Source organism: Mobula birostris, chromosome 3, assembly GCF_030028105.1.
Source record: "Mobula birostris isolate sMobBir1 chromosome 3, sMobBir1.hap1, whole genome shotgun sequence".
Classification (NCBI taxonomy): Eukaryota; Metazoa; Chordata; class Chondrichthyes; order Myliobatiformes; family Myliobatidae; genus Mobula; species Mobula birostris.
The window spans coordinates 148,083,228-148,107,722 of NC_092372.1; the positions used below are offsets into that span (position 1 = coordinate 148,083,228).

At 36.5% G+C, this 24,495-nt stretch overlaps 1 protein-coding gene across 2 annotated transcripts in view; it reads right to left on the reverse strand.

The window, feature by feature from the left end:
* col1a2 (collagen, type I, alpha 2) overlaps positions 1-24,495 on the reverse strand; it is a 52,255-nt gene that overhangs the window by 11,537 nt on the left and 16,223 nt on the right. The window contains exons 13-38 of one of the 2 annotated variants that reach the window (XM_072253430.1): positions 24,415-24,459; positions 23,361-23,414; positions 22,649-22,693; positions 21,533-21,586; positions 18,560-18,658; positions 18,412-18,456; positions 18,224-18,322; positions 18,067-18,120; positions 17,836-17,943; positions 17,275-17,328; positions 17,029-17,127; positions 16,326-16,379; positions 15,078-15,176; positions 13,806-13,859; positions 12,266-12,319; positions 11,873-11,926; positions 10,819-10,872; positions 9,222-9,266; positions 9,032-9,130; positions 6,011-6,118; positions 5,360-5,413; positions 5,185-5,238; positions 3,683-3,736; positions 2,621-2,674; positions 2,413-2,520; positions 295-348 (exon numbers count right to left, since the gene is read on the reverse strand). In XM_072253430.1, coding sequence (XP_072109531.1) covers positions 295-348; positions 2,413-2,520; positions 2,621-2,674; positions 3,683-3,736; positions 5,185-5,238; positions 5,360-5,413; positions 6,011-6,118; positions 9,032-9,130; positions 9,222-9,266; positions 10,819-10,872; positions 11,873-11,926; positions 12,266-12,319; positions 13,806-13,859; positions 15,078-15,176; positions 16,326-16,379; positions 17,029-17,127; positions 17,275-17,328; positions 17,836-17,943; positions 18,067-18,120; positions 18,224-18,322; positions 18,412-18,456; positions 18,560-18,658; positions 21,533-21,586; positions 22,649-22,693; positions 23,361-23,414; positions 24,415-24,459 — 1,755 coding nt within the window. Of the gene's footprint in view, positions 1-294; positions 349-2,412; positions 2,521-2,620; positions 2,675-3,682; positions 3,737-5,184; positions 5,239-5,359; positions 5,414-6,010; positions 6,119-9,031; positions 9,131-9,221; positions 9,267-10,818; positions 10,873-11,872; positions 11,927-12,265; positions 12,320-13,805; positions 13,860-15,077; positions 15,177-16,325; positions 16,380-16,418; positions 16,473-17,028; positions 17,128-17,274; positions 17,329-17,835; positions 17,944-18,066; positions 18,121-18,223; positions 18,323-18,411; positions 18,457-18,559; positions 18,659-21,532; positions 21,587-22,648; positions 22,694-23,360; positions 23,415-24,414; positions 24,460-24,495 lie in introns of both variants that reach the window. The other variant, XM_072253429.1, reaches the window with a different exon arrangement.

Here is a 24,495-nt window from a genome sequence, read left to right on the forward strand (position 1 = left end):
GAGATCATAGCTGTACACTACTTCCATGCCCCATCTTTAGAACTTTATACTCCCTTTGTGTACAAGCTTTAGCTTAAACATACCCGCTAAATGAACATTCACAACCATGACAGTCCTAAACATTTAGATTAAGACACAAGTTCTCAATGGTTCAGTCATGATAGCATCCATTCTAACAAATCCTTTCAGAAATTAATAATCTTTACTGAGATAAACCACATCCTTCTTAACTGCATGCGATATAAACCTTTTAACTCAATTGAATATTTGCAGTGCAATTAATGTTGAACTTACTGGTGCACCACCTGAACCCATAGCTCCTTGTAGACCAGGTTCTCCAGTAGCACCCTAAAGAGAGGCAGACAAATAATTATAAACATGGAAAAGTCTCTTGCAATCACTGTTAATGTAAATATCTGTAGCCAGTGACCTTCTGGGACAACCCCATTCATGAATTCAGTGTGAACCAATTTGACAGTACATAGAACATAGAACAGCACAGCACAATGCGGGGTCTCCAGCCCACAATGTTGTGCCGACCCTTTCAACTACTCCAAGTTCAATCTATCCTTTCCCTCCTACATGGCCCTCCATTCTTATTTCATCGATGTGCCTGAGTCTATTAAAAGACCCTACTGTATGATCTCTACCACCATCCCTGGGAGGGCATTCAATGAGAAAAAAAATCCTACCTCTGACATCCCCCCAATACTTTGCTCAAAACACTTTAAAGTTACGCCCCTTTATATTAGCCATTTCTGCCTTTGGAAAAAGTCACTGGCTATCTACTCTATATATGCCTTGTACACCTCTATTAAGTCACTCTTATCCTCCTCTCCACAGAGAAAAGCACTAGCCAACTAAACCTATCTAATATCAGATGTTTTTCTCTGCCCACTGGCAATTATATTCCTTTCTTGTTTGAACAATGGTGTTGGAGTCAATACAATGCACAATTGAATGCTATATATACTTTTTTTTCTGAATAGATCTGCAGCTGGCAAGACATCACCAATGCAGAAATTCACCAGAAAATGGTCTTTTCTCAGGCTATTCACAAAATACTTATAGTTTAAGTCAGTCCACTTTAATGCTGATGTTTGAAGAAAGCTGTAGATTCCTCTTAAATCAAGATTGCTCCTGACACTGTTCTAATAGCCATAGCCACAGACATAAGGTGACACGAGTTGCTTTGCTGTGAGAAAGAACTGCCAATTACGAGGGACAAAATGTGTGGTCGGCTGCAACGTAGCTTACTCTAGAACTCAAGATACTTGGACAAAGATTTAGGAATAATTTTTAATGGCTGGAAAACTTCCAGTGAATCTGTACAGGAATATATTCTTTGTACTAGATGCTATCCATCTGTTCACTAATTTCTTGCAACAGGGTAATTGATGAATCCAATGAAATAATTCAGAAAACTGCTGCAGTGAGCTGACAGGTGTAATTTTTATAACTGTAACTGGCTACTTAGGATTTTACACAGGAGCTGGACAGAAAATGCAGCTAATATTCCATTGGTACCTCTTATGAGTGCTCTGCACTGTTTAATGCACTAAACAATGCTAAAATAGTGTTCATCTAATTCTTCTTCAATGCCAAGAGAGTTACTGTCAAGATCATATCACAAAATGTTTAGTACAGCACAAGTTGAATCTCTTGCTTTATGATATTGTGCAGAACTAATTAAACCAATTATTCCTAATCAATCTAATCCCTTGTCCCCACACATTAACAATATTCCTCCCTTCTCTGCACGTTCATGTGTCTAAGGGTTTCTTAAATGCTCCTATGCTTTTTGCCTCTACTACCACCACCCCTCATATTGTATTTCAGGCCCCCAAATTGTCTGAATAAAAAAATCAATCCTCACATATCTGTGTAGTTTTCTTCTCTCACCTCGCTGTTTCAATCCTGGGGAAAAAGCTACTATTCTGTTCTAACTATGCTATGCATAGATGTCTAACAATGACCAAGTGAGATCTATAGATAGCGTATTGAGGCATACACGAAATTTAAATGTTTGGTGGATAAACAGATATGAGAAAGTCACATGAACAACTTTGCCTTTCCTCATCTCAACAATTTATCTCAATGTAAATTAATGCAGGGAAACTCAGATTCCGGAAGTCATTCAATCTCAGAACCATAGGCAACACATCAGCGACAAAATAGTTCAGAGGATGGGAAAGTTTAACCATTTCATCATAGTTTTAGTAACTGCAACAGAAGTTGCTAGCTACAGAAAACTGGATATGAAACCATCATACCACATCATTGCCCGTTTTTTAGAACAAGTGTTTATCATTTGAAATAATCGTCTGCATGTAAGAAGAGGTATTCCATAACTGGCAATTAATAAGGTTAGGATTTCCCTTCAGTCAAATGACTTTGTATTCGGAGGCTTACCGCAGGACCAGTAGGACCAGGAGAACCCACAGCTCCAGGAGAACCGACTTCTCCTTTAGCACCAGTAACACCTTTCTCTCCCTTAGCTCCAGCGTGTCCATCAGCACCCTATACAGTAGAAAGAATAAATAAAATTTAAAATGTGGGAGCCTGGTTTAAAATGAAGCAAACATAAATAAATAAGTTGGAGAAAAGTTTTCATACATACAGGAGGTCCAACAAATCCGGTGGGACCGGCACGTCCAGCTTCTCCACGTTCACCCTGGGCAGAGGAAGATCAAGCCAGTGTTACTGTTATTGCCATCTCAAAGAGCAGCTTGGATAAAATCTCACTGATGCTGCTAATTACAATCCAGTTACATTTTTTACACTTGCATCATTTGGATAAAAACTTGTAACTGGAACTTTGTGGTCTACATGATCTAATTCTGATAAGAAAAAAGAAAATCAAGTGCATAATGTACGAACCATGAAATATATAATGTACATTCTGAGTTTTCTCTTGCTTCAAACAAGTGGTGTCTAAAGCATCTGGGGTGTCCAAAGGCAGGCAACACATGTTTAGACACTACCTCTGGGATTTTAATTCACATCGAAGATACCTTTTGCAGAAACAAGCTTCCAACATTCTGCCAGACCTGTGTCTGCTTCCAGAAAAGTAATCCTCAATGTGAAGCTTCTATGTGTGGTTTGGAATCCGAAGTTACCAGCTCTCCTTTTGGATCTCACCAACTCTACCAATTATACTGACCCCTCAAGTCGCCCCAATTTATGTCCAATGTGACCCAGTCCACACTTAGTCTACTGATCACAGATCATCTAACTCTTCACACTGATGCAGCCTAAGGACCACTAATCATCTGACAGCCTCCTTATACACAAATTACTCAACCAGGAACTGTTTGCTGAAACATCACACCCACCAATCATTCAACTAGAATGCTCCCCACCCATCTAGACAGTCTTCCCAGCCACCATTAATGATCATCAGTAGCCAGTTATCATCTTGAGTCCTCCTTGTGATCCAGGACCTCACCCCACTCTGGGCCTCTCAGCCCATGCTTTTCGGCATTAGTCAAGGCATCAGACCTCCCTGACAGCCTTTGTGTGTTCTGCTCTGGCACAGCTTGCAAAGGAAAGCACAAGCCTTGGGTAATGACTTGTGCGCCTGACCCAGTCATTTAATTGCCCCAAGGAAGTTCTAAGCCACAGCACTAAACACAGAAGTCAGTCTACATTATTTTCACCACTCGTTCTGCTATTTACTTACAGGAAGACCACGTTCACCAGTTAAGCCAGATAGGCCAGAAGCACCAGCTTCACCCTGAAGAAGATAAAAATAGAAGTCAGCTGATCACTGCAATAAATGGTTACAGAAAGAAAACTATCATGCACGGGAAATCTTGACTAAAGTTCAAATGAAGAGTGATATTTATGTCAGCAGTTACGGAAGAACAATCAGCTGAATAATAATAGAAACTTAGGAAATTAGAAGAAAGCCATTAAGCTCATTGTGTTCATTCTGCCCAATAAAAGAAGTCTTTAGGTTACTCTTTCTTTTCAGCTCTAGGTTTATGAGGGCACAAGGAGAGAAGAAATATTGCACTATTCTAGAGGTTCATCGCTGATCTGGTCTTGCTGTCCATATTCCTATAGGTTCCACCTACTCCCTGATCTACTAAAACTTAAAATTATGTCTCCATTCATTTAATAAATTAGATCTCTGGAGTAGTAAATTGTGAAAATTCATAATCCTTCTGACTTTCTCCCCACCACACTTTCAAGAAGTAATTTCTAGACCCCTGCTACACTAGGTGAAAGAAACTTCCCCAAAATAATGACAAATTCTTTTACTAGGGAAATTAAATCTATGTTTTTGATCTTTCTGTTCATCATGTATTGGAATTCACCTGTCTAGAAATCTCTATAGTTTTGTATCTCTCACAAACCTCTCGGTTTAGGCAATTTTTAGTCATAGCGAACATTCCCCAGCCATTGGTCTATACTGGCTCCCAACAGTTCCATTTCCCTTTCAATTTCTCCTTCAGCATACAGTATTCTCTCTCTCATATCAGCTTCCCATTAGTGTTTTGCCATTGTAAGCGTTATATTTACAACAGTCAATTAACCTACTAGCTCATCTTTGGGATGTGGGGAGAAGCCTCAAAACCTCGTGGAAACCCAAGTTGTCAAAATGAGAATATGCAGACAATCACACAGACAGCACCCAAGATCAATTTTGAACCCATGTTCCTACAACTGAGAGGTAGTACTGTACCACGTAAGGTATTGCTATACTGCTGTTCTATTCTTGGCTTGCCACCATGTGTGTCTTCTGTGTTATCCCTAATATATTGATCAGAATTGTATAGAGTACTCTAATTGTAGGCAATTAGTGTGTTGTAGAGTTCTTTTCTGTCCTTCCTATATTTGTATTCTATACCCTGACGTATTAAGGCAAGTATCTCTTTTGCCATCTTAATCACCTTATTCACCTGCCTTGTTACTTGCAGGGGCCTGCAGACCAGCCCTCAATAATCTCAGTTCTCCATCCATCTTCATTTATTTTTCATTTATAATCTACCACACACATTTCTTGGATATTTAAAATAAATCTCACAAAATCAAGTGCAGTTTCCCAAATTAAATTTAGGTTTGTCAGGGTATGGCTGACAAATTTTGCAAATATTTGCAAAGTTATATGAGAACTTGTCAAGAGACATGGGTACAGTAAAGATCATGAGCAATGAATAACTGTTTTCAGAAACTTACCCTGTCACCAGGGGGTCCAGCAGGACCAGGAGCACCAGCAGAACCAGGGGCACCCTAAAAAAATAGGACAGCGAGTAAGCCATAGGTTTCAAAGGCATGTATTTTCAGTTGGAGTGATATTAAAAACAAAAAAAAACAACAAACTTATGGCAAAGAATTGTCAACTACCACATACCCGTGGGCCATCCCTGCCTGCATTTCCTTGTGGACCAAATGGACCAACCTCACCCTAAAAATAAATGCATGATGAGTTAGGCTGAACATAGGATAATAGAGAAATAAGAAATGACAACACAGCTTATTGCATCTTAATATCTATGATTTCTTTAATAAATTGCTTTCAAGAATGCTAGTAGTTCTGTACATTTTTGGACAATACAAATTAGCCATGAGCTACACTTGTCTGGATTTACACTTCCATCTTAGAAAATGTTTTAAAATCATAAAGAAAAACAAAACTATATATCAGAACTGCGTCTAGAGAAAGTAATCCATCTCTGGTTGGTAATGCTACGGAGGAGCATCAGGGCTTGTGTCCTGCTTTTGAAACTTGCCTCTTTTAAAGCCAGTAGAATGGAATTTCAGATGTGAAATACAAAGTGCTGCCAACACAATATGGACAGCTTGGTATTATTGATTTTTTTATTCGTCTATTGATTGAGGCGTAGTCACAAAACAAACAATAGCAAGCATAGAAGAGGCTGCAAGAGTTATCATTCAGAATAGTGAATAACATGCTGCGTACTATAGCCAGGAAGAAATAAAAGAAATGAAGAAAATTATGAAGTTTTAGAAAAAAAAACTTCAAATATGGAAAAAGAATTACCTTTTCACCTTTAGCACCAGGAACTCCAGCAGCACCTCTCTCACCTGGCATACCGATAGAACCTTGAGGACCTGGAGCACCAGCATGACCAGGACCACCAACTTCACCCTAATCAGAAACAAGAAACCAATGGACAATGTTGCTGAGCGTTAGTTCGTATTTTGTACTCTAATCACTACAACCCATTTTCTTCTTCTCACAACTGAGTTTCCCTATTTAAAAAGGTATTTGTGTCCTGGCCGATTAAAAATTAGTCAATCAGTATGATCAAGTCAGACAAAAATTAATGCAATTTGCACATGGAAGACTGAAACATGGGCCCTAGCCCTGCAGAGAATAATGAGCCTTCTACATTTTTTGCTATCCGATGATCAAGTCCACATATAGTTTTGTAGATCTTTTGCTGGAAGGTGTAGTTTCCCACCTCAGTGGTGAGGCCATACCTTCTGAACTTGCGTCAGATCACTCGGGGTGAGAGTGGAGGGGAAGGCCAGTATCAAAATTACTGACTAAAACATTAGTAGGCAGCAAAGATATGCCCTGAACTTATCTGACTGTCCAATCAAAAGCTATGAATGTTTCTGGCTTTTAAGAACTACGTATTCGAAAACATTAATTGTTAAAAAGGATAGTGGTTAGTACAACACTTTACAGTACAGGCGACCTGGGTTCAATTCCTACTGCTGCCTGCAGGGAGTTTGTACGTTCTCCCCGTGACCAGGCGAGTTCCCTCTGGGTGCTCCGGTTTCCTTCCATAGTCTAAAGACATACTGGTTGGTAGGTGAATTGGTCATTGTAAATTGTGGTGTGATTAGGCTAGGATTAACTTGGGGGACTGCTGAGTGCTGTGGCTCGAAGGGCCAGAAGGGCCTGTTCCATTCTGTATCTCTTTCTTTCTTTTTAAATCTTTTTATTGAATAAGTATACAAAAAGGTAAGCTATAAAGGCACTAATACATTGTTAGAATATAATAAAATTACAGGAGATATTAATACAAAAAAAATGATACAAACAATGTAATTTAAACATAACATACCAAAGTAACATAATAGTATACTAATTTTATATATATATACCAATAGAGAAAAGGTAAAAAAACCCCCAAAAAAAACCCACCATGCAACTAAACTAAAAAGCAAAGCAAAGCAATGGGCTAACTTGGAACCAAGCAGAGTTAAAAAACTTAAAATCATGTCCTCAATCCCGACCTCCATTAAAAACAGTAAAAAAAAACAAGAAGGGTATATAAATATGGAGCAAAAAAAAGGAGAAAAAAAATTACATTAAATGAAAATATTGAATAAAAGATCTCCAGGTCTGTTCAAATTTAAGTGAGGAATCATAAAGATTGCATTCTGTATCTCAAAAAGTAAGTAAATAAAAATCAAATTATTGAATAAATTAAAATAAAAAATTAAAGCCATTTCAAACTCTCAGTGAAGTATTAAACAGTTGGTTGGCGCATGGCACAGCTAGCAGAATTGGTTTCAGTTATAATCTCTGGTGCTCTCTGTGTGGAATCTACATAGTCTCCCTGTGACAGCATGGACTTTCCCCAGGTGCTTATGTATATTCATAAGTTACTTGGCCTCTACAAATTGCCCCCATAATTTAGGTGAGTGGTAGAATCTGTCAATGGGGATGAGGGAAGAATAAATGGAATTAGTTTTAAATTGGTGGTTGATAGCTCACTAGACCAAAGGGCTTGTATCCATGTTGTATGACTTTCCCCCCAACCCCATCCCAAAGTTGAAAAAAAATATAATTAAATATTTGAACAAATTAAAAATGATAAATTATAAATAATCAAATTATTTAAAACAATTAAAAAGGACTTAACTACATATATATTGCTTATCCCCTTGAAGACATCCGACTGCATTGATTTAATGGAGAGAGTGCCTTGCACCACGTATAATCACTACAACTTTGCACTTCATCAGTAAACTCAGTGGTAGACTCTCGGGAGAAGAGTAGAGAGAGGTTTGGGAATTCTAGCATTTGTGTTGGCATATCTTGAGCCTGCCATGATTTCCTCACAAGATCTGGCCAATGAAAGCCAGAGAAATGGAAAGATGTGAACATTCTCTCCCTTTGCATCCAAGACATAAAATATGGGAAAAACTTCTTTTGAGAAAATATTAAAATTAACCTGCAGGTATTTTTCATAAGCAAAATGTTTATATTCTAACTTTCCCTGGCAGTAAAGAGTGTTAAGTTATATGCTGACTGGAATGCATTTGACTTCAGACAGTAATGTTGGGAATGCAGTTTGAATTCAGTGAGGGGCGGGGTAACCTCTAAAAACAAAGGAGAGAGTGACGAATATGTCAGTCTTCATTTAGGAGCCAGTTTTTTTTTTGTTTGTTGCATAATTTAGACAAGTTATACATGTGTAGTGTTTGCTGAGACTGAATTTGCAATGAATATACATTATTTTTCTTTCAATATTTTCCATATATTTTAAGGTTATGCTTCTTTGATCAAATTAGTCTGATAAGATATTAATAAAACTAATACTACTCAACTAAATTGACAAGTACCTTAAATATCAGGGCTTTTAAAAATGCAGTAATCTCTGATTGGGTGTAAATATAATGTTCTGCTAAGTAATTCTCTTCTGTTATACAGATATGTATTTACTCAAATAACTTTTCAACTTTCTGTAAACTACTATGTCAAATATATTTATTATGATTTTTAGACTGAAGGAAAAAAGCTTCAAATTATGATGGCCTAATATTGATCCATATTATGGATTCAGATTAACTAAACATTGTATCAAATTGCAGTTGAACTTTCATCAAAGTGAACTATCAATGAAACTATCAAATTGTGAAAGTTTAAAAAAAAGTTAGCAACTTAAATCACTAATTAGCTGTTCAGCAGATTTGCCTCACATCATATGGATACTTGTGATATCCATATTTAGATTTCATAACACAAAACATAAAACCTCTCATGTTATTCAGCATCTTTCAGAAAACAGGCAACAGTGGAATTGTTTTACTTTCAACGTACCTTTCCACCATCAGTTCCAGGGGAACCTGGGGCACCACGAGGCCCAAATGAACCTGCAGCACCCTGATGGCCTCGTTCACCTGGCATACCTCGTTCACCCTAAAAAAAAACATGAAGTATGTGCTTAAGTCATGATTTGCAATCTTAGCTAAACTCAAAGGTCAAAATCACAGAAGAGAATTTAATTTACCCTTGAGCCAGAAGCGCCTTGACTCCCAGGATCACCTCGGATACCCTGTGATGAAACGAGAAGTGGAGGATATTTATATGTATGATTTTTTTAAAGTATCACATTGCATGGTAAAATTCAATTTCATATCAAAAAATAAACAAACTCGTCCATTACAATGTTTTTCCTCTTGAGTTACTATGAGTAATTTAAATTTATGAGAGTTGGTTCAAAAAGGAAACCATACCCCTAAAAGGGTAGAGTGAAGAATAATACAAAGAGTGGTCAGCCTTTGGTGTGAACATCACAAATATAAAAGGCAAGTTTTAACTTTGAGAGTTGGGATTGGAATCCAGCAGAGCATATAGAGTGTAGATTATGCAAAACATCTGATTTTCAATCTATTGACATTAAACACTGAAAATTAGACAAGTTCTATTCTGTTCTATTGAGTCACATGGACGGTGATGATGAAAATCTAAACTAAATTTCTTTATCAGAGTTAACTTTGTATAATTTTAAGTAGAGTTATAGTGCATTAACCGTAAATAAGTGGTAAAAGGCTTACAGGAAAGGTTAATTGATACATGATTTGCTAGTTAGATGTAATAGGATAAATTCTGTTTTCAGTACTTTTGTATATGAAATTAATCTTAATGAGATCAAAACCACAGAGTTATAAACTGACATTTGCTCTATTGGAATTTTGTGTACCATTACAGCCTTATTAGCACTTAGGGGCCCTACAGCATAGTTGGAGCAAATGTGCTCTGAATTCTACAGTCAGTGATGAAGTTGCTATGCAACCACTCCCAGGGGAACTTCCTATAAACTGGTGAGTCCACTAAGCTTTTATGATATTACTGTTGAGCACACTTAAAAGGAGATCTTTCACAGGAAAGCAGCATCTATCATCAAGCCATCTAGGCCATGCCATTGGGAAGGAGGTATATAAGTCACATACCACCAGGTTCAGAAACAGTCATTACTCTAGGATAATCAGGTTCCTGAATCGACATGTATAACTTCACTCACTTCATCTCTGAAATAACTTCACAACCTACAGACACACTTTCAAGCACTCTACAATTCATGTGCTTAGTATTATTTATAAATGCAAATAATGTGCAAAATATATCTACAAATATGTCTTCTTTGCACATTGAGTATATGTCAGTCTTTACATATGTATAGTCTTTGACAAATTTTATTGTATTTCTTTATTTTCCTGTGAATGCCAGCAAAAATGAATCTCCGTGTAGTATATTGTGATATGTGAGTACTTCAATAATTTACTTTGACTTTAGAGGTGCCTAAAAATTATACTGACTATATTTGCTTAACTTAGATTGTGAGGACCAAGTGAATAAATCTGTAGGTAGTTTACCAATAATACTTTAAAGGTGGCTGCCTGTGAATTTTTAAATGTTTCTTCTCAAGATTTGGGTGCCTGGTCCAATAATGAGTGTGGTGAATGCTTGTTGCTTGATTTTGTGTGGTATTTGTCAAAGTTCATTACTTTAATACTTTGTACCCTCTTTCAAATCATTCAGCTTCAAATAATAAGTCATTTCTTATATTTGTGTTTCATAGATTAGTCAGTTAGTTGTTTCCTTACCTTATCACCTGGTTTACCGGGTTCTCCAGCTGCACCAGAAGGACCAGGGAGACCCTAAAGTGTAAGAGGAAATAAAAACTAGACATTAGTATTTGCTGAGATAAACTCCAAATACTAAAGTCTTTAATATTTAAAAATCATTTAGTAGTCTACATTTATAAAATAGTTTAACTTACTTTTCATTTAAGAATTGAAAAATGAGAAATCGCCTCATGTCAGATCTTTCTAAAAAGCTGCAGTAAATTTTGAAGGCTATAAGTTGTTGGAAATATAGCTAAAGATGAAAATACATAAGTTATGGAATCAGATCCATCTCTCTAATACTGTCAATGGAACAAAAATCTAAACAAAGAGGAAACTGAGCATGTGCTCATAGAATGATATTATTGAGCATGCATCCCATTATTAGTATTAATCAATGCAGATATTCTTCATCTTTGTCACCAATCAGTCATTTGCCCTTCAGCTATATTTAACATTTTGCAAAATTTAATCGCAAATATTCCTTTTTGTCATTTCAAGAACTAATTAATTCATTAAAGCTGTTTCTCAGAAATATCTGTTTTATTTAAAAACCTATTGCATTCTAATGAAATGAAGATTTAGTTAATAGATTTTAGATGGAATCCAAATGGGTGGGAGAGGTTACATTTGGCTAACTACAGCCTGCAACTAGCTGAGTAGATTCAGACTTGGTAATCATTTGTTTACATATTTGGAACCTGCAGTTTCAGAATTTATAAAATGATATTATTCTTGACAGTATTAATCTAATGTCTACTGCAAAACAGAAGTACTGGGAAAACGATTCAAATAGGGTTGTTGCATTTGCTACAGAAAATCAAGCCATGTTCAGTTAGGAACACACATGAGCATCCATTGCCTTTTTACTTGGGCAACGATCTACAAGTCTTTATTTTCTTTTAAATATTGACAATACATCTATGATAAAATCTTTTTGCCTATTCTATGCTCATTATATGGAAGTGTTATTTATAACTCAATTCTATCTTTACCCTTGTTAGTAGAAAGAAATCCATACTCAGAAACAAACCTGGAATCCAGCACTGCCTGAGGGCCCTTGTTCACCTTTGGAACCGGTAGAACCCTAAAGCATAGCAACAATGAAATTGTTTGCATTACAAAGTTGTTAAGTGTTGGCTGCATTTTTATATGCATGTAATAATTTAAAAATTAAATGAATTGATTTTGCAATTACGTTGTCATTAACAAAATCTGTCATTTTGTTGTAATTAAAAATCAACATTAAATTTGATGTTCATTAACTATCAATGTCTATTTGCTTGAATATATATATTAAATAAACATAATATGCAACCAAAAAACAAATTTTAAAACAACATCTGCCATGCTATATGATTTCAATATTTACATTCACACCTAAAACCAGGACCACAGTTTTTCAGATCAGTTATGGTTTACTTACTACAGCACCAGCAGCACCTTGGGCTCCACTCTCACCATCTTTGCCAGGAGCACCCTGAAGCACAAAGTAACCAGAGGAAAATGTTGTTAGTGCAATTATTATATCAATAAACATTCTTTATTCTCACTCCTTATTGTATATATGTTCAGTGCTGCTGTTTAAATGTCATATTGAATTGGTAAAATTAGTGTGGTCACTGTTGGAGATCTCTCTGCTACAATATTCTATGACAGATCTTCCTGAGATATAACTGATTAATGTTCTTCTCTGCATTTTTATAAATGTACTTTCAGTCTTTTTCTATTCTTTGGTTTAAGAGCTTCAGCAACTTTATTTTTAAGAACAATTTTTTAAGATAATGGCAATGATTTCCCTTTCTCCTATACTTTGGAGACAATTTTCAGTCATTGGCCATTGCCTTGAAGGATTGTGGTCCGGTAGTCTCTTGCATTTCTTCCCTTAAGTAAATAGAGTTTATTTAAATCTGCAAATTAGAGAATTAGGAGGATGATTGCCATGTTGAATAAAATATGAGTGGAATACGATATGCTCCTTGTATACTGATCCCAGATATGAGAAGGATTAGGCAGCTTAATCTATCTGCACAGAGAGACCTGTAATAGATACATTTTCAGTTCTGAGGTTCTTATGATGTTTGGAGGGTCATTCACTTCTTTACATTTTGGACCAAGACACTTCATCAGTACACATCGAAAGTCCTGAAGAAGGGTGGTGACCCAAAATGCTGACTGTTCATTTCCCTTCATAGATGCTGCCTGGTCTGCTGTGTTCCTCCAGCACTTAGTGTGTGTTGTGTTGCTCAATAGTTCTAGCATCTACAGAATCCCTTCTGAGCAGCAAAGATCAAATAAGGTGCAAAACTAAAAATAATAGGTGCTTAGTGACTGAGGTAGGCAGGAGCTGCAACATCAATGTATGAAATGGAAATTACTCCCTATGCTTCCAAGGAATTATTCACATTTTTGGGAAAATATGGAAGTCACTTGATTTATGCCACGAAATAATGACATATAAATCCTGATTCACATGACTGAAAGTCTTCCCTCTGCTACTTTGATGGTCAATTTTATTTCTGTAGAAGTCGATATGTTGCATTTCCAGCAAATATGATTAAATTCTTTTAAAGTAAAAACATAAATTTTGGAGAAATTTGTGAAGTTGTCTAAATAGTTCAAACTTTAATGGTCAGAAGTCACCTATATCAATCTTGTCAACGATCACTTGCTTCCATACAATAACTATATGCTAATAAATAAATGCCCATCTAATTAAAATATGTTAATATTCTGCTTTATATATAGACTGAGAAACTTAAGAGAAAAGAAATGCATTTAACTTCTAATATCAGAAGAGTAGCTTATATCCTTATTTGCTACTACAGTTAATGTAGATAAACTGGAACAATGACGTTTGTATTGTGTATAAGCTTTACATAGTGCATGTATTAAACAATGTGTTGTTTAGTTTATGCACTGTTCATGCAACTAATCAACAGAGGTATTTATGTCATTAAACATACCCTTTCGCCAGCAGGACCAACAGCTCCTCTATCACCAGGTTTACCAGCTGCTCCCTGGAAAATACCGTAAGACAAATTGTTTTCATTAATCTTTGGCTTTTTCAAAAGCAAACTTCTAGCAATTATTCTGACTCTCTAATTATTTGACGAAACTAACAAGATTTGTTTCTGAATGAAAATTCACGATTTATTTCTGAGACAATTGATGGTCACAGAGCAGGTGACGATCAATAAGTGTTTTTAACATTCAGCACTTCTGTAATTGAGCTGAACTAAATAGGGCAGGGACTACCATGCCAGAGCAAAGCTCACAGGCTGTGTTGGATTATGGTCAATGCTAAGTTTGGTTGGTAAACACACATACACACACAAACACAAAAACACTACACACAAACACATACCCCCACACACAAACACTACACACGCACAAATGCACAAACACACACACACACTCACACAAATATGCACACATACAACAGAAACATATACACACTCAAACACATACACACACTCACACACACATTACACACACATACATACACACACACACACTCACACGCACAAACATATACACACACAAACATATAGACATACATACACAACAGAAATATGCACACACTCACACACTCATGTGTGCACACACATGCGCACACACTCACACATACACAAACACACACACACATACACAAACGCACACACTCACACATACCCACATTCTCTCTCTCACACACACACAAACACACACACACACACACACACACACACACACACACACACACACACTCACTCACACACATTCGCACAAACACACACACAGAGATAGGTAGTACAGGCACACATGGATTATATTATTACTTTTACATACACACACACACACAGATGACATCATTAAAAATGTCTGAAATATCAATGCATATATTTGGATCAGCAAGCTGGTTTTTATGACATAAATACAAAAGACTATACTGAGTGTTACTTAATTCCGATTGTAACAGTTGACAGATAAAATCCTATGGAATAATATTGATTTTTTTGTGTATGTATATCTGTGTGTGTGTATATATATATATATGTGTGTGTGAATAGAAATAACCACCAATCATTTCTTATTGATCATATAAATCAAGCTGTCTTTCCTGTAACATAGTTATAACCAATTATAGGCAGTATATATATATATATACACAGACATTAAGATAAAGCAGTTTTATATATTCAGGGACAAATACAATGACCTGTATTTGCTGATAGGTGTATGATTTTATTACTTACAGAAGCTCCTTTTGGACCGGGGAAGCCCATCATACCAGCCTGACCTCTTGGGCCAACTGGACCATTGGGACCAGTGCGACCCTCTTCACCAACTGCACCCTAAAATATACAACCTTAGACAATGAAACAATGCTCTTCACAAGTCTCTATGAATTTTTCTTGCAAATGGTTTTATTAATTAAAATGTTTATGGTTTTACTTCCATGCATGTTATTGCTAAATGCAAAGGTATTTGAATAAAAACTCTCTATTTGTTATTCATTTGTAATTACATAGTAGTTGGTATTGTAGTACAAGGTAAAATGCATAGACCAAAAAACATTAGTAGGCTTTAGTATTCTAAGAGCCAAATTATATGTTGTATGAAAATATGATTTAGACAACAAAATATGAAAAACAATTTAGGAAGCAATCCACATTAATTATCTATTGATATTACTTCAAATTACATATAAATGTCAGCAGATTTGTATTTTAATCTGTACAGTATATTGTACTGAAACAGGGAGATTTAGTTTGGGTTTCTGTGAAGATAATAACACCTTAATTATGACCAGACAGAAATGCACATAAGCATTGTGACTGAATCAAAGAAAATGAGATGGCTAATAGCAATCATTATTATGACTTTAAATTCTTTGTGTTTGCAGCATAATTAGGTTCTAATAGCCAAAATGGCAAAACATTCTTAAAAAGCTTTGCCTTAGGTAGTTTAGAAATTTGATTGTCTTGTTTACTGCCAGTCTTAGATACTATCTTGCTGTGCTGTTGAAGACATTTTAACGGATCATCTACAAATCTGCATATCTATGATTTGCATGTTCTTAATATTTTGTAAAATTACTGATACAATCCAGTCACCTTTTTGACTTAATTGTTAATTAAGGATTGCAATTGTTGTGCTGAACAAAGATTAGATTGTTTCAAGTTACAGGGGCTTAGTATGGTTAAGTAATAATGAGTATACAATGTTATTGTATTATAAATAAGTCATTGTTAGTAGAACTAAATGGCACAGAACCTGCCGTTACTGCACCAATACTAAATTACATTATTCAAATAGAATTTTCATAAAATAATGTTACATTAAAGGTTAGCAAAACCTAATAATTAATGCCCAATTATTATTTAAATGTTTGGGAATAACTTGAATGTAATATTCCCATGCAATTTGCCATGCTTTATTCAAATCTATTAGATTGAATAAGCTGTCAAGAATGGGGAGTAGAAAACCTAAAACCAACTTACAGCAGGACCTGATTTGCCTGGAGCACCTATATTGCCAGTACTACCTACGAGACCCTGAAAAATAACACATTACTGCAAGGTGAGAAAACTTACTGGAACACCTGGATTTCCCATACTACCAGTTCTACCAGCTTGTCCCATACGACCCTATAAATAGTGAGGAAAGGCAAAAATCTTTTATATCTCATTCCATCACATATACAATTAAGATATATCATTTTAAGTTTTCATTGAATTTATCTGCTCATTTAAAAAAACTATGAAAATCCTTCAGAGTTAGATTCAATTTAGAATGAAGATAACTCATCGGCAAAAACAGAAGTCGGATACTCCAAAGACTGTTCAAGATACAGAAATGTAAAATGCAATTGAATACCTGTCCAAGGTAAGAAATAGATAATTGCAGAAAATAAATTATAACACAAGTTAAAACATTTAAATTATAAAATGGAATCTTAATAGAAATATTTTTCTGGTCTTTTCAGTAGAAATTTGGAAGCAGCTATAAACATGTTGTCATCGATTTAAGATATCATAAACAACAATCATATAAAAGGAAGACTTTTTTATATTAAGTATATAAATAAAAGGAAATTATATTCCATAAACATTTAGTTCTATTGATTTCTGCTGAGCCTCTTCATACTGTAGTTGCTGAATAAAGTATTAGCAGTTCTATTAGATTCCTAGTGCATTTGCTCACCCGCGGACCAGGCAGACCACTTTCACCGGGACGACCCAGGTCACCAGGAGGCCCTCTGGCACCAGCGGAACCAGTTTCACCACGTCTGCCAGCCGCACCCTGGAAATAGCAAAGAAGAATGGAATTATTCTGAATGCCTTTTGTAAATGTACTGATCTAATTATTTAATAAGAAAGAAGTATCACTTTGTAGAAAATACATTTCTCATTTTTAGTTGATTTTTAGTATTAACAAAGCAAAGTTTACCATGGAACCAGCTGCTCCATCACGACCTGGAGGACCACGGCTACCAGGGGAACCCTGAAAATAAAATTCAAAATGAGAATTAAAATCTACTTAACCATATCTCTTTTCGAACTTTGCAAGTATTAACTTACTGGGAAGTTGCCAATAAACAACAATAATCCAGAAATATTTTCCCATTTACTTTAATCTTTTTAGTTATAGTGTGTGAAGTCATTACAAGTTACATAGCCTCATGTTGGGCAGACAAAGATTACGTGTTCTGTGCACACAAATCACCATAAACAAAACCCTTTAGTCTTTTTTAAAGAATCCCATGAAGGGTTAAAAATTAAAATGATCAGTAGTAGTAAAATACAAATGCATCTGTGAGAATCCTGAAATTCTTAACAATGCTAGGTTCAATAGGTCAGAAACATTTTGCTAACTGAAAGCAGAAAATAGAAGCTCAACTATATTGTTACGTAACTAAAATTATTGAATTATCAAACTGTTGATTAGTTTATAAAATTAAAGATCTGAACATATTATAATATAGTCTTTAAAGTTCAAAGTGAACTGTACCCTTTCACCGGGAATTCCTGGTAGTCCCCGAAGACCAAGTTCACCACGACTACCCTGCTTGCCTTGTTCACCAGATGTTCCAGGGGAACCTGCAGGTCCAGCTTCACCCTGATTTTCACAGAAAAGTGCAGACATGAGTGGCAGTCGGCAGGGAATCGCAAGGCAATCAAAATTACAGGATAAAATATCCAACTATATGAGAATGAACACATAAGACAATAAAATACTTACAGACTCGCCTTTATTACCAGTCACACCCTTGATACCTTGAGGACCGGGATCACCCTAAAGAGAATAAAAGAAAAGGGATATTACAAATACAATTATTTCCTCCAGTTGGACGAAGTACTTATAACTATGTGACAGTTATTTTGCGTATTTTACTTACAGAGAGCCCTCTAAGACCTGCGGGACCTACAGCACCTGCAGGGCCGGGCAGACCACGGGCTCCTGGAAAACCAGGAGCACCTGCGATACCTGGAGCACCCTATGTAAAAAGAAAACACGAGACAAATATTTCGTACATGAGAAAGTAATTGAAGAGTCATTGAAGATGTGTGCCCAATATAAACCTACCATTGCACCCTTTGATCCAGTGAGACCGTTGATACCTGCATTGCCCTAGGATTAAAAAAAAATAATGAATATAGCAAGAGGAATAATTTTATTTGCATCAAATCAAATCTCAAAACGCAATAATGGTTTTACAATGACAAGTACTTACAGGAAGACCCAATGGGCCAACAGGACCAGCAATGCCAGGTTCACCTCTAGGCCCTTGAGCACCAGATGGGCCAGATGGACCCGCTGGGCCAACCTCACCCTATATAATACAGAAATAAAAGCAAGTCAGATTGCAAATTCATTGTAGATTGTAAGCACACGTATAAAGTATTTATTAACTGCTAATTCACACAGTACTTGGCTTGTCTGCTATAAAGTAATATAAACTTCTTTATCTATAATATGACTACTGAACACTACTCACCATTTCTGCTTTCTGAAGGCATTACTATTTCCTACTGTGTTTACTCATTTTGTTTTTATTAAAACTCCAAAGCAACTAGAATGATAAATACAGCGGATCTCATGTAATAAAAATATAAATCAGTACATAACACTTATTTCGCCAGCATCCAGAAAATGGCCTAAAACTTAAAATGTTTTACAGCTGGAATAAATTATATTGTTACTGTTTGACTGTTTAGCCACCAAACTGCAAGTTTCAAAACATTAGAAAAACATTTAATCCAATTCATTAAGGGTGTCCCTTTGGTTTTATTTAGCAATCTGAATTATTTGAAACCTAATTATCAGGGCAATGACATACAATTATACATTTATGTTGCTCGTTCAATAATTTAATTTATTAATGTATAAAGTCTCCTTTTCTTGGTTTATATGGACAATCATATGTCAATCCTTCACTTTATTTACTAATTGTGGTTCTGAGAATCGAAAAAATCAAATCTCTAGTAATAGAAAATTAAGTCTGTAACTTCTACAGTGATTAGCTGAGAAGCACAACGATTTTATGGAGGGCTAGCCTTGATAATTCACAACATGAAATAAGCTACATCAGTAATAATTTTTTTGGTCAATTCCAACATAAGCATGATAACTAATTTCATTTTGAATAACCCACACCAAGAAATAATCACTTAGTATTTAAAAACACGAACATGAGGAAATCTGCAGATGCTGGAAATCCAAGCAACACACACAAAATGCTGGTAGAACGCAGCAGGCCAGGCAGCATCTATAGGAAGAGGTGCAGTCGATGTTACGGGCTGAGACCCTTCGTCAGGACTAACTGAAAGAAGAGATAGTAAGAGATTTGAAAGTGGGAGGGGGAGGGGGAGATCCAAAATGATAGGAGAAGACAGGAGGGGGAGGGCTGGAGCCAAGATCTGGACAGTTGATTGGCAAAAGGGATACAAGGCTGGAGAAGGGAGAGGATCATGGGATGGAGGCCTAGGGAGAAAGGAAGTGGGAGGGGAGCCCAGAGGATGGAGAGCAGGCAAGGAGTTATAGTGAGAGGGACAGAGGGAGAGAAAAGAGAGAGAGGAAAAAAGGGAAAAAAATAAAAAATAGTAAATAAGTAAATAAGGGATGGGGTAAGAAGGGAAGGAGGGACATTAACGGAAGTTAGAGAAGTCAATGTTCATGCCATCAAGTTGGAGGCTACCCAGACGGAATATAAGCGGTCCGCCAGAGAAAGCAGGATTACCCAGTGGCCACACATTTTAATTCCATGTCCCATTCCCATTCTGACATGTCTATCCATGGCCTCCTCTTTTGTCACGATGAAGCCACACTCAGGTTGGAGGAACAACACCTTATATTCCGTCTGGGTAGTCTCCAACCTGATGGCATGAACATTGACTTCTCTAACTTCTGTTAATGCCCCTCCTCCCCTTCTTACCCCATCCTTTATTTATTTATTTATTATTTTTTATTTTTTCCCTTTTTTTCTCTCTCTCTTTTCTCTCCCTCTGTCCCTCTCACTATAACTCCTTGCCTGATCTCCATCTTCTTCCGGGCTCCCCGCCCCCTTTCTTTCCCCTGATCCTCTCCCTTCTCCAGCCTTGTATCCCTTTTGTCAATCAACTTTCCAGTTCATTGCTCCATCCCTCCCCCTCCTGTCTTCTCCTATCATTTCGGATCTCCCCCTCGCCCTCCCACTTTCAAATCTCTTACTGGCTCTTCTTTTAGTTAGTCCTGACGAAGGGTCTCAGCCTGAAACGTCGACTGTACCTCTTCCTACAGATGCTGCCTGGCCTGCTGCGTTCACCAGCATTTTGTGTGTGTTGCTTGAATCACTTTGTATTTTCTTGTTTCAACAAGTTTTCTCAAGAATGTAATAAAAGTGTGAGATTTGCATTATTAATATATATTTCCTAACATATTGTAACATTCACCAATTGAAGGATGGTCATGTCTTATCATTTTATGAGAGGTTATCTTACACACACGTTAACTTACAATTACGACACAAAAATGGAGTGTCTGAATATATATGAGTGTATATAGTGATGCACTAATGATGCAAAGCAGCTATGTAACCTCAGAATCATCCAAAAGGGAAGCACGGAAAGAACACTTGGTGCAGCTGAGAAACCTAATTAATAAACAGAGGCCAAGTTACAGCTACTGAGTATTGCTCCTCAGATTGTTGTAGTACATGTCATATTGGTTCCCATGTGGCTAGCTGAAAATTAAACTCAAATAATTATTCTTGTTTGCACTAGCCTTTCTAGAAGGTGTTCTTGAGATAAAATGTTCATCATTACTTTACTTAAGGAATTTGCAACTTAGTATTGTACTTTATGTACCTTAACACAATATTGAATGCAACAACTTTTACATTTGTGTAGTAATAAGATAAATGTTTGGTCTGTATAACATTCTATTCAAGTAATAGAATCAGTTATTGTAATTTATTAAGAACCATCTGCTTTACAACAGTACTGTGTGAACTCTAATCAACATATGATTTAAAGGATTTTTTAAAGACGTACTATCTTATAGTGGTGACTAATGGATTTGTGAATAACTTATTTAAGATATGGTTTCTAATATTTATACATAAAGACAATATATCCTTCATTTATTACAATTATGTACCATTAAATTTCACTTTTAAATAACATCACTCAGCATTCACAATTTGTGACAATATAAAATATTGAATTACCTTGAGACCAGCAATGCCTGGGAAACCTGGAGGGCCGGCAAGACCAATAGGTCCCTATAGAGCAACAACAAAAAATCACGTTTACCTTCTAATCATTTTACAAATACAATATGCCAAGCAACTCATTATTTCTCAAACATCTTCCTGAGCAAAGTTGTTAAAGACAGTAACAATGCAGAAGATGGTTCAATCCATTTAAGGTCAGAAATTCAGATCAGATGTATGTGCCTAGAGAGATAATATTCCAGAGGCAGCCCCCTCCTATCCCAAATTATGTCATCAATCATTTAATAGATGACCAAGAATAATAATTTCAATTGAAATTATTTATCAGCTAACATCATTCGACATTATACTTTGATGTTAATAATGTGCAATCTCCTATCAACAGTAATTTATAAATTATGTGCTGTTGCAGTAATGGTTCAAGAGGAATCAGTGTGAGGATAAGAGAAAGTTACAACCATCTCCCTCTATTCCATTCTATAGAGAAGAAAAAACTGAATGTATGAGAGGTGAGTATAAATGACAGTGGGTAAGCACAAACACTATGCTTAACACTTAAGGCTATTTTTTTTCTCCCATGTGCCGTACGTTTAACTGAATATCAGGGTTTCCTGTTATTCTTGTAGGTACAGGGAAGTATATGAACCACAATCTCATTCCAGTTGAGAAAGTTCCATATGCTATAGTTTATGTGAGCTGAAATAATTACAGCCTAGTCTTTCCAAACTGAACTCTCAAAGAGAATAGCTCTTCACTGGAGCCACTGAATTGCAGAATTCTTACATAATTTTCCATTTAAAGATATCTGCATAATGTTAAATACATGATAACCCAAAGATCAGTGTGAGGTACAGCTGGCAGAGCTGCAGCTTCACAGCACCAGAGTCTCAGATTCATTCTGGATCTCGGGCACCATCTGCATGGAGTTTGTGTATTCTCTGGTGCCTATGGGGGAGTTGATGGGAATATGGAGAGAATAAGAAATGCATCGGATTAAAGTAGGATTTGTGTAATTGGGCAGTTGATGGTCCACACGGGCTCAGTAGGGTGAAAGGCTGTTTTTTATGCTCTCTCTGTCTCTATCTCTGACTATGTAAGAAGCATACTTACAGGAGGGCCTGTAGGTCCTGGCATTCCATCACTTCCTCTACTCCCCTTCAATAAAGCACAAAAACCTTTGTTAATAAATGTACCAAAACCTGAGGTTGTACAACATCAGACGAGAGATCATTATGAGATATCAGTTATAGTAAAACACTGACATAGATTCTTCCATAAAAATAACAAAATGGAATATTATAGCACAACACTACAGAAGCAAATCACTTGTGTACGTTACTGACTCCTCTAAAATAAACAATTGGATTCTAAAGCCTCATTTTAATTTATTACAAATATATGATGAGGCTTTGGTACAGGGCCTCAATTACTGGGAAGGAAGATTTTCAATTAGTAATGGGAAAATTACTAATTTTCCAGCAGACCCAATGAATAAAGCTCTCCACCAAGAGTACTAATACACCAAATTCTATAGATGAACACCTGATCTCTGTTTATCTTGTCATAGCTTTTGCACTTTATTTACAAAAACTAATACAAGATACTTGTCTACTTGCTTTGCACATTCTCTGTAACTGCAACTGTAACTGTAATACCATAGTTTGCTTTCTGGTGTTTTCTTTTTCCCATTGTACTGCCTTGATGTACTTATGGAATGGATGGCATGCAAGCAAAAGTATTTCACTGTATCTTGGTTCATGTGACAAAAATAAACCAATTACCAATGACCAAACTTAAAGAATATCAGAAACTGGAAACTCACAGCTGCACCAGAAAGTCCAGAACTACCTCTTTCACCTGGTGGACCACGAAGACCCTGTATACGAAAGAGAAAATATGAGCTTATTTTCGCTGAGTGCTTTTTTCCTGTAAAAATAAATGCTAGAAACATACTGGTTTGTGAGCAGCTGACTTTTAATTTGCTTTCAATGCTTATACATCGAAATGTGGAAGGCAGGGAGTAGTAAAATATCAACTGCCAGGTTGTCTGATTATCCAAGCTGCTGCTGGAATCAGCACTGGGAGAACTTCACATCCAGCTCCTCATCTTTACACCAGTCATGAGCAGCACGCGCAACACATCACTTAAGCCATGATTGGAAAGTTAAGCACACACAGGTAAAGAGCTTATCATTTCTCATTATTCTACATTGTAAAATAATATTCTACATTCAGTACTGTGCTCACTTCTGCTCGCCTCACTATAGGAAGAAGAATGTGGAAACCATAGAAAGGGTGCAGCGGAGATTTACAAGGATGTTGCCTGGATTGGGGAGCATGCCTTATCAGAATAGGTTGAGTGAACTCGGCCTTTTCTCCTTGGAGGAATGGAGGATGAGAGGTGACCTGATAGAGGTGTATAAGGTGATGAGAGGCATTCATCGTGTGGATAGTCAGAGGATTTTTCCCAGGGTTGAAATGGCTAACACGAGAGGGCACAGTTTTAAGGTGCTTGGAAGCAGGTATAGAGGAGATGTCAGGGGTAAGTTTGTAATGCAGAGAGTGGTGAATGCGTGGAATGGGCTGCTGGCGACTGTGGTGGATGTGGATACGATAGGGTCTTTTAAGAGACAGCTGGATAGGTACATTGGAGCTTAGAAAAATAGAGGGCTATGGGTAACCCTAGGTAATTTCTAAAGTAAGTACATGCTTGGCAGAGCATTGTGGGCCGAAGGGCCTGTATTGTGCTGTAGGTTTGTTATGTTTATGTTGTCTTTTTTTTATTTCTTGCAATTTGAGATACTCTGTAAAACTAAGCTGTCATGACATTCAAGGCAAAATAAAACCATTCCTCATTTACAACAGATGATACGCACCGTGAGTCCGGGGCTGCCATTTGTCCCTGGGTTGCCTGCTTCACCCTGGGATAAAAGAAAACAACGTGAAGTTTAATATTT